Genomic DNA, 11,218 nt, shown 5'->3' with positions numbered 1-11,218 from the left:
TGATTGTTGTACCTGGGTTGTTGTTGCGGATGACATTGCGGTTGAGGAACAGGTGTTGGAATAGTGACTGCGGCCACTTGATCTTGATAATAATTAGGGCGTCCTTTACTCCTGCCTCTGTCGGCATACACAACGCTTGCCTCGCCTTCTTTTCTTCGCTGACCGTTACCAGAAAACGGGCTCTTGGGACCTGATGAGTTGGAAGCACTATTGTCTTGAATTCGGCCCATCTTCAACAGACTCTCGATTCTTTCTCCAGCAATTACTATCTCTGCAAAGCTGATTGACGGGCAAGCAGCCAATCTCTCAATATAATTGCCTTGAAGAGTGTTCATGAACATGTCCGCCATCTCCCTTTCAGACATAGGGGGTTGGACGGACGCAACAATCTGTCTCCAACGCTGAGCATACTCTCTAAAGGTTTCCTTGGCAGTCTGAGACATACCTTGCAACAAGGTCCGATTTGGAGCCATGTCCAAGTTGTATTGATATTGCTTGATAAAAGCCTCTGCCAAGTCTTTCCAGCTCTTGATGGTAGTACGAGACAAATGAGAATACCATTCACGAGAAGCTCCAGTTAGGCTGTCTTCAAAATAGTACATCCACAACTTTTCATCTTCTGTGTGAGCTCCCAACCTTCCCAGATAAGATTGGAGATGAGTGCATGGGCAAGAAGCCTCGTTGTATTTCTCAAAAGTAGGGGGTTTAAACTTGTGAGGAATCCTTACTCCCTGAACCAGACCAAGATTTGTGACATCAAAGCCTAAGGAATTTTGAGACTCCAAAGATTTGAGCTTCTCAGCAAGCTCATCCATACGGCAAGTGGTCTCGAGGGCCTCGTCGTGCAAAGAAAATTGATCACACTGATAATCTTCAGTAACGGGGTGCCCGTTAATCCGAATTCCTTGATTCACATTGTACCTTCCGCCAATACCATTTCCAACATTCCCTGTGTTGCCAACATTACCCGGGTTTCCATCAGCATTTGTGTTACCCGCGTTACCAGTGTTCACAGGGTTATCACCGTTCCCAGGGTTACCAGGGTTTCCCTCAGCATTTGGTATCTCCAAATCTGGATTGGGCCTCGGTTGCTCAACCAATTCCCTCAGCTTTTCTTGGCCTGCTGCCATACCAGTCATCAATGTCATTAACTGATCCATCCTTTCACGCATATCAGCCAGCTCTTTCTGTACTTGGTCCATCGCTAGTTGTGGACGATTTTCCTTTGTCGGGTACCTGTGGACTCGCTTGGGACCAATAACTGCCTGATACAGGGAACAAACATTAGACACTGCGGTGACACCTGCAAAACAGACAAGGGTTAATATGCATGGTATGCGATGCACTGCTTGTTCAGTTTTAAGGCACCCCCGTTTTGAAAGGGAATACCCTGCAAATGAATAAGCATGAGATGTTGGATGCAAATATGCAGATGATGTTATGCAATGCAAAGGCCTGTCAATCAGAATTGATGTATCTGCTTGAACATTTGTCAGGTTGCACTGTCTGGAGAGAAATTAAGAGCACACCAAACAAAGGTCATGGGATGGATCATGTTATCCTTAATATCAACCACCCATTTTGGTGGATTATGGTTTACATCTTATCAACACCCGAGTTCTATTGATATTAAGGATACCTGATCGGATTAACCATGAATCAAGGGTTTGTTGCAAGTCACGAGCATGGAGTTTAGGTTAAGAACCACCCAAAAGGAGTGTACTAAGGTTTAAACCTGCCAAACATGTTCTACAAAAGGTTCCCATAGTCATAATCCCATCTTTCGGATATTATCAGAGGAACGACTACTCGTATTCCAACAATATTCTCAAGAGAGACTCTTATGAGTGTAGTATCGCGTAACAATCGTATCAAATCTTACACTTGAACGACTTTCGCACTACGTCCTACGAATAGGCCAAGATGGGTTTGGTAAACTAAGGTCCTCGGCTTCTAAGGTCTATATTGGAACAAGTAATGTCTAACCACAACTTACTTATGTGACATTATTGATCTCAACATGACCTCCACCAAGTGAATGGGCTTGCAAGTCAACTCGCTAAGGAATAACTCCACACAAGTCGACAGGACTATGCCATTCTCCTATCCTAAGTGCACTCGAGTTCGGGTATAGAACTCATCTCACAAAGATCACCAAGCAGCCATAGCCAGCCAACAGATAAAGCAATGATATGTACACAATGCAATAAGGTAAAGCAGGTAAATAAATAACCGTACAAAAGCATGAACACCCAATAAACAAACTACAAAAGCTAGGAGGGACTCGCTTAGGGAAACCGGGTCCCCAGCAGAGTCGCCAGCTGTCGCAACCTGAAAAATACAGTGCGAAAAAAAAAACAACCGGCGAAAGAAAAAGACAGAAGAGTCGCCACCGTGCGTTATTCATCCCAAAGGAGGGAAAGGAAACGCTCGAAGTAAACCTGAAAAAGGAAAGGACAAGACGGGGTCTCGCAACCAAATCTTGGGTTCGGGAGTCGGTTATGCGAAGGGAAGGTATTAGCACCCCTACGCATCCGTAGTACTCTACGGGATCCACTTATGTAGTTCTTGTCTAAAGGGTATGGGTTTATCTAATGTACTATTTACTAAAAAAGGGTTAAAGAAAAAGGACTCGCGCGGATGTTGCACCCACTGCATACGTATCTCATCTGAATATGAGAATCAGAGTCTTCGTAGCTCGGCTAACCTATGGGTTGGGGGATGTGTGCTCGCTAAGACATCGCGTCTTATGCCTACGTATCTCATCTGGCCTGAGAATCAGAGCAACACGTAGTTCGGCTAACTACGGGGTTATGGATTGGGTTTTGGGCGAACAACGTTACTACGCAATCTACCGGATGCTCGACCTTTGGAGACTTACTCGCCTGTAGTAGAGGGAGTTAGCGTGTTGCTTTGGGTTTTAGGGTTTGGGATGCTCGAGGGAAAAAGGGCAGTCCTTGACGAAGGAACCGCGCTACCTGCAGGGATATGAATACAAAACACAAAACATGTATCTCAAAGTAAAATGCCACCAAGGGGCTCAAACGTTGCCTCCTATCGAGGTCTTCCAGCTAGGAAAGCAGTAAAATGCGAGAAAAATGTAAAAGTACCACGCGGATAAAGATCCGAAGTAACAGCAATTAGAGGAATGGGAAACCCTGAGATCCTTCCAAGCTAATGCCATCAAAGAAAAGTGAGTCAGTACAGGTAATCGGAATGAACCTCCAGGGGTTATTGTAACACCTCAAAATTTGCCCTCCTCTCTTGGGACTAGCTTAACATATTGCATATCATTTGTAGGTCATTAGGCATTGCATATTGCATATCATGTGGTTACATTGTGCAAGTCATCCTCATGAGTCTTGATCAGAAGATGAAGAGGTCATGATGCAAGCTAGGGTTTCATTGAATAGACTGGATCACTAATCATCTGAGGGTGGTGATTCAAATTAGGGTTTCTTGATTCTCAAGGGGATTGGTCTTCATATTGGTTGCAATGATACATCATCATCATCATGGTCTTGATATTATCCAAGAGGTTCAAGAGATTGATCATATTCCTTGAGATTAGGGTTTTGACCACTAGTCAACCCTAATCAGTTACATTGGGCCAATCAGGGCATGGCAAGGAGATGAGGTCTACAATGGATATGGGGATCATTTCATGATTATATTGAGCTTATTGAGGCTAGGGTTTCATCCTTGAGCCATTTCATCAGAAGATTGGGGCTCAACTTGATCAGTGCATTGCCAAATTCATCTATCAATTGAAAAAGTCAACTGTGGTCAACTGTGCTTGATTTTATGGATTTGGAGGTGGGAGAGAGTTGGATACACTTCATTCATGTTGAAACAGGTTTCATTTGACATGTCAAACATCAAGAATGAAGAAAATAAAATCAGGAGAAAAGTTGCCAAAAATGGAAAGTGACTTGTAATGGAAGTTTCCAAAAATGGAAAGTTTTTCACCACAAAATTACATGTCCAAAAAAGCTTCAAATGAAAATTTGTCCAACATGAAAGTTGTATATCTTGCTCTCACCTTTCCAAAAAGTCCAAGAACTTGAAATTCTCATGTATGGTTGACAAGTTATGGTCCATTCATTTTCCAAAAAGGCCTATAATCAAAGTGGCATAACTTTCACATGGAATGTCCAATTTGGGTGATCTTTTTGTGAGCAAACCCCATTTCACATGTACTTTCATGGTGTATGGTCCAAATTCATCAAAAATACTCATAGCAAAAAGTCAAATTTCAAGTGGATTTAAGTGCATTTTTGGTGTGAACATGTGATTCTGAGAAATACTTGGAATTTGGACATGAGACCAATGCCAACACACTCCAAATGCAAAATGTGGCTTGTGTGAACTGTCATGAGCTGTCATGGTGCATAATTGGAGAAGGTCATTTTTGGACTTTCATTGAAAATGCAATTAACACTAATCACTTGGTTTTGTTAATTGTGATTAAGGAAATGGATTAGGAGATGGTATATATCACTAATCATAACAGAAAATGCTAACCACTTCACATTCTCCAAGATCTGTAACCACTTTTCCCTCCATTTTCTCTCAAATTCTCCAAGAACTTCATCAACATTTTTCATTAATTCTTCACCAAATCTGCATCAATTTGCATGATTCTTCTTGATTCACTCTCCACAAGCCTTGATATACATCTGTTTTGGCAAATTCGTGGCAATAGCATCAAGATCATGGACTGTTGCAAGCTTGCACTACAATGGCAACATGATGATTCTTGCACATGAAGCATCTCTGAGCTAGGTTGGCCTTTCCAATCATCTTCCTATACATCAATATCCATCTGTTTTGGCGAATTACACCTTGAAGCATCCAAATCGAGCACTGCCATTAACACAAGGTGATTTTTCGAATTTCGCCTTTGCTCAAATCATGATATGCGTTTTAAAGATCATTCAATGTAGATGAACATGATATGCATAGTTTTTGATTTGGTTGAGTGAGGTGAGAGAAATCGCGATTTGAAGCTTGGTGTTCATTTCTTAAATCGCTCGATCCCGTCGCTATGCTTAGAGTTAGGTTAAACCGTTTACATATTCATGATGTACATGTTGAGACGGTTCTAGTGATATATGGTTTGTGCGTTTTGGTTACGATTTGATGTTCTTCATGTTCTGGAATTTTCTAAACTTGTCTTGGTGAAGAACGTGATAAGAACGCGTTTGATCTTGTTTTGCCATTGCCTGCGTTTGAATTGTGTTTCCCGCCATTCCCTGTCCAATCAGCGAGCGCCAACCAGTTTAATGAAGCGACCGCGTTTTGGTCTGGTCCCTAAGAATTACAGTTTTGCCATTTCAGATTTAATTTGTTTTATTATTTCATTTCTTTTTTGCAATTCATTTTCATTTGATTACATGATCTTGTAAAAATCATATCTCATTCATTTCTTGTCCAATTTTGGTGAGATTTTTTGCATTGTTCTTATTGTAATGTGTAGAACTTTATCATGATTTTTATGATTTTTTTGCACGTGTAGAAAATTAATTGGTTTAGGGATTGAGTGTATGTGTCACATTTGTGTATATCATGCCATATCTCTCATGAAATGATGATGCCTTCAAATAAATGGATGAAATTTTTTGTGCTTGTTCTGGACATCTTGATGGTGATTTTCATGTAGAGTTTATGATTTTTGGATACTTGGTGAAGGAGATATGAATTTTTGAATTGAGGTGTGACAATTTGTGTCACACCAAGCTAGGTCAACTTCATGATTTTATTTGAGATGCTTAGGGACCTTGGATTGAGCCAATTTTTTGCATGATTGAACATATGTATGTTGAGATCACATGAGATTTTTTCTGGAATTTTTGATGGCTTTTTCTAATTGATTGTGATTTTCTCTTCTGTTGAACCATTTTGTGACATTGTGTGACACATGATTGTATTTTGTTTGTGAAATTCTCATAGTGTATTGGATGAGTGTGAAATTTGACATGTGGATTGTAGACACATTACAGGTCATTGTGGTTTTGATCCCATTCATTTATCTTGTTGTGACACTGTTTTGTGATTTTTGGAAGTTGATGTTTGTTTGGATACCATGTGTTGGCTTGTTTGAAATTGTCTGAACTTCTTGATTTTCATTGCCCTACTTCCTTTTGTCCAATTGAGCTGAAATTTGACATGCTATCCATTGAATGTGTCCTGTTTAGGTGTGAATTTTTGTGGAATTAATTGAATGGTTTTGGTATGCTTTTGATTGAGATAGTTCTGTTTGGTCTTTTGAAGTTGCAAATTGCATGTTTGATGCTAAATTATGCATGAAATGATAATGATGAATGATATGAGCATGGGACCAATTGCATTTGCTTTTGATTTGTTTAAATGTGATTTTGGATAATTTTCACTTGCTGTTTTGGATTTTTCATCCCCTTTGGACCCTAGGCTTGGCCTAGTGGTCTTGTTTCTCACTTTTGAATTGGATTTTCAGGTTGGGATGCAAAAGGCTTAAGGAGGAAAATTCAAGTTAATTAAGTTGACTTGTGAATTGTGTGAACTAACTTGTTTTGTGTTGTAGGTTTGATGCTTGAGCTTGGGCTCATGGCTTGCACTTATGTGCATTAACTTGTGTTGACTGTACAAATTGACTGTTTGACTTTTGTTATTTACTGTTGGTTTGTCTGAGTACTGATGATACTTGATTGATTTCAGGTACATTTAGTTGCTTACAGTTCCTTGAGAACTTGCTTGCTGTTGCTTGGTTTTAAACCAGTTGAGGTAGGATCTCTATACTTCATGTAGTCTGGAAGACCTGGCTTGTTATTTAGCCAGGCAACTGTCTGAAGTCCTCCTTAAGAGGCGATGTTTGTGATTGTTTACTTTTGTGCCAAGCAGGTGAAGACCTCTATGAGGCAATTGGCGAAACCCAAGGGATATGCAATCTATCCCCCGCTATTCAGTTGAGTCGTCCCTCTGCTCACACCACTGTGTTGATGCATTGGGACATTAACCCAAGATCTTGTACTTTGTACAGTTGTGTCAGAGTCTTGAGCGTAGAAGGGTCCCTCCATTCTGGACCCACGCTCCTTTGTCTGAAGCTCTCCCTGATCAGGGATAAGAGCTGTGAAGTCTAATCTTCACTCACCTTTCATCAGCTTCACCTTAGCCTCTCAATGGCAAGGTTAAGAGCTAACTCTACCCTTGTACAGATGATTTGCCTCGGCAGTCCACCCTTTGTTTGAGCCTCACTTGACTGGATATAGTGTGTGCTATGTGAAATGTTTGTTTTATTTTGATTGATGCTTACATGCTTGCTTTCTTCCTGGATAGGATTAGCTTGCTGTTGTGCAAGTAGGTAGAAACCACAACATAGGGCAATGATGCATGATAACACTAGGCTCGAGTACAACTCCCTGGTAGTGTGTCTCCCTTTGTATCTGGTTAGAATTTCTTTCCCTTTCAGGGGAACTACGTCGCCCTGATCCTCATACCAGATGAGGTACGTAGGCAGGAGGCCGTGCGAGGTCTCTCCGGGCACTTTTTTTCTTTTTTGTGTGTGTTTGCTTGTTAGCTTCTTGTGTGTCAGGATATGGATGTAAGCCCAGCGATTGGCTGTCCGTATCCTGATTGTGTTTGTTTGGTTCGGAAGCCGATGTAAGCCCAGCAATTGGCATTCGGGTTCCCAGTTTGCCTGTGTTTGTGTGTGTCTTGTTTGGCGTGCGTGAGCCGAACTACGGCAGCTCTGATTCTCGTTCCAGACGAGATACGTAGGCATAGGACGCGATGTCCTATCGAGCTCTCTTCCTCTTAACCCCGCCTGCGTTGTCTTTGGTGTGTGTGTGTGTGTGTGTGTGATGTTTATTTAGCAACCTTTTCTTTCTTTTAGAGCGTGGATCCCGTCGAGTACGACGGACGTGAGGGGTGCTAATACCTTCCCCTTGCGTAACCGACTCCCTTACCCTTTCTCTTTGGTCGCGAGACCATGCTTTTTCCAGGTTTCTCTGAGCGTTTCCTTTCCCTATTTTGGGATAAATAACGCGCAGTGGCGGCTCTGTGTTGTTTTTGTTTCAGCCCGCCGGTTGTTTTTCGCGGATGCGACAGCTGGCGACTCTGTTGGGGATGACATAGATGTTGACCTGTGCTGGTCCATCTTCCCTAAGCGAGTCTCTCCTAGCATTCTAGGATAGTTTAGGTTGCTTGTTTTGCTTTATTTATTGCATTTATTATTCTAACCTGTATATATTTGCATAAATATTTGCATGCATCATACTATCATGTTGCCGTCCTCTGTGCAGGTGGCTCCTCTGTTTGGGGTGGGTGTTCTGAGTGGGGCTAAAACCCAGGCCCGAGTGTACACCTAGGATTAGTGTGGTCTCACGTTCCTCATTTGCTTTATTAGCATATTGTTGCAACGTGACATACCACAAGCCGGACGAGGTTCATCTGAGAGCTCTTCCTTGGTGGAGCCCTCCACTTTGGTTGGGTTACCTCTTTTGGATTATTGACTCCGGTGGCCGATCATTCCCGGATCTTTGGTTTAGATGATCTCAGGAGAGCTACAATGGCACACCCAAAAGGGCAAACCCATTGAGTATCTCTGCCCGATTGTCGAGACTATTATCCGCCTTAGGGTGACCTGATTAGAATTTACCTGTGAGGGGAGGATGATTCTTACAGATGCATGTTCTGATGGTGACTTTGGTGGTGACTAATGGTTCAGCTGTTGATCAGAGTCCTATTTATAAGTCGGATTTATGGTCGTTTATTTCTGAGACGCCGAAGTGCTGTCCGAGTTATTTATCAGTGGGGATCCGTTTATTTCAGGATTCCCCGGGCCGATTCAGAGGTTTTCAGGTTATCTGCTCAGAGGTTGTTTGGTGATGATGATGATGATGTATCTTGCAGTTCCGTTTATTTTGGAACCTTTGAGTTGGATTTGTGGTCACATATTTCCTCAGATGGTTGTGATCGGTTCAGAAATCAGGGTTGTGATTCAGAGCAACAGATGATCAGATGACTTGGAGGATGGAACAATGCATTGCATTCATTCATCAGCATCATTAACATTTGCATTTACTTGCATCTAACACATGTTTATCCATATGCAGGGACATTTTGATCGAGATCCTGGTTGAGAGACTTTCTGCTCAGATATGAGGCCCGGTTTGAAAGATGATGTTGCCTACAGTTTCTTCAACCCAGAGATTGATGAGTTGAGAGATATGATAGCATTGATTACACCCGACCATGTGGGGATGTTCAGAGAGGCATACGGTGGTATCCTGAAGATGGTTTTCAGACTCACTGACAGTGACAGAAGCGCCATTCATACTCTTCTCCAGTTCTATGACCAGGGGCTGAGATGTTTTGTCTTCCCAGATTATTTCTTGGGACCTCTGATGGAGGATTATGCTAGCATTCTGGGTGTTCAGATCCGCGATCAGATTCCTTTATGTGCTATTAGGAAAGAGCCTGATGTCCTTGGGATTTCCCGTGCTCTTTATTTGAGTCCGGAAGTGACCAAGGAGGGTTTGAAGGAGAAAGGAAAGTTACCAGGTTTTCATTTCAGTTTCTTGGAGGCTAAGGCCAAGGAATATGCTGCTGCGGGTAACTGGAAGACGGTTTTTGCTTTGATTGCTGTGAGCATTTATGGTGTCATCATGTTTCCTAATCAGAAGAGCTTTGTGGACCATAATGCCATCAGATTGTTTATGCAGAGAAACCCTATTCCTACTCTGATCGGAGATGTTTACTACTCGGTTCATAACAGGAATGAGAAGCGGCGTGGGGGTTTGATCCGGTGCTGTACTCAGTTGCTATTCCGGTGGTTTATGGGATACTTTCCTTCCCGAGGTGCTTTTGCTCATATTGATTCTACGGTCAAGTGGTCTGTCAGATTGATGGGTTTGCGGGCTGATGACATTGCTTGGACTCATAATGGTATGGCTGGACGGGATTTCATATATAGCTGTGGGAGATTTCCCAATGTGCCTCTCATAGGGGTTCAGGGTTGCATTAATTACAACCCGACGCTTCTTAGGAGACAGATGGGGTTTGCCATGGAGGTTCCTCCTCTCGAGCGAGAGATTCAGGAGTCCTTTTACTTCTCAGCTGAGGGCGATCAGGCCAAGTTGATGCAAGTGTCTGGGTCATGGCGTAACATTCAGAGAAAGGGCAAGGTCCCGTTTGGCAAGGTCAACAGCCGGTCTTTTCCTCTATTTGATGATTGGTTGCGGAAGAGGATAGAGCTCACACTTCTACCATTTCCGGGAGGTGATCCTTGGTGTCCTATGATTGAGGGTCCGCGTTCTTCAGTCAGTATGGAAGAATTCCTCGAGATGAAGAGGGCCAGAGATCAGTTGCTTACAGAGAAAGCTGAATTGGAAATGAGTGTTGCTCGAATTCAGATGGCCAACCAGGAGATCAGAGTAAAGATGGAGGATCAGGACAAGCGACATGCCCTAGAAGCGAAGCGCTTTGAGATGGATACTGCCTATTATGGGAAGATCAGCCAAGCCTTGGCATCTTCAGCAAAGGAGCATGACATCACCAAAGAGAGATTGGCTAGAGCTTCAAAGGTCGTTGAAGATCAGAAGAGGAGGCAAATCCTCGTGAGAGATCAGAGAGATGCCAGAGCCAGAGTCCTTGCTGCAGAGTGGGAAGCGGAGAAAGCAAAGATCGTTGTCGAGAGAGATCATTACATTGCTGAGAGAGATCATTACTTCAGGCAGATGAAGATTCACCAGAAGGAGGTGGGGAGATTACAGCAGGAGAATACCGAGCTCAGGTTCGCCGCAGAGTTCGCTAGGATGGTTGATGATGTAGGGCCATCTGTGGGACCCTCATCAGGCTAGCCTTTCTTATTTGTGGATTACCGTCAGGCATGTTGACGGAATTCATTTGCTTGTATTTCTTTCCGGATTCTGGAGAATTGTATCTGATTTGATGTATGACTATGGCACTTATTGTGCAGTTTGCTATGAGATGGGTATTTTCATTCAGTGATTGATCTTCAAGCTTTATTTGCTTTACCGTATGCACTCACATAAGCACACACATGGTTGGGCGGTATTTTGCTGAATCATATATTTCTGATCTGTATGATGAAATCAAATGCTGAATATCAGAATATTGTTGCCGGATTATTATTTGTCTCAATGAAGCCAGGATCAAGAGACGAAGTGTTCCTCATGGGGATGGACATTGCATTCATGCATAAACCATAATAACTTGT

The 11,218-nt window shown here is 42.6% G+C and overlaps 1 protein-coding gene across 1 annotated transcript; it reads left to right on the top strand.

Annotated features, from left to right (window-relative positions):
- The first annotated feature begins 228 nt into the window (after window positions 1-228).
- Window positions 229-10,964, top strand: LOC127103794 (uncharacterized). Its single transcript, XM_051041032.1, has 2 exons — window positions 229-6,762; window positions 9,093-10,964. The coding sequence occupies exon 2, from the start codon at window positions 9,138-9,140 to the stop codon at window positions 10,836-10,838; it is 1,701 nt and encodes a 566-aa protein (XP_050896989.1). The 5' UTR covers window positions 229-6,762; window positions 9,093-9,137; the 3' UTR covers window positions 10,839-10,964.
- Window positions 10,965-11,218: the final 254 nt, after the last annotated feature.

The sequence above is a fragment of the Lathyrus oleraceus genome, chromosome 7 (genome assembly GCF_024323335.1).
Source record: "Lathyrus oleraceus cultivar Zhongwan6 chromosome 7, CAAS_Psat_ZW6_1.0, whole genome shotgun sequence".
Taxonomy (NCBI): Eukaryota; Viridiplantae; Streptophyta; class Magnoliopsida; order Fabales; family Fabaceae; genus Lathyrus; species Lathyrus oleraceus.
The sequence above is the reverse complement of the archived record's forward strand: the minus strand, read 5'-3'. Positions and strand labels throughout refer to the sequence as shown.

Bases quoted from the DNA above. Each gene is read 5' to 3' on its own strand.
- LOC127103794 (XM_051041032.1), top strand. From the start codon at position 9,138: ATGAGGCCCGGTTTGAAAGATGATGTTGCCTACAGTTTCTTCAACCCA.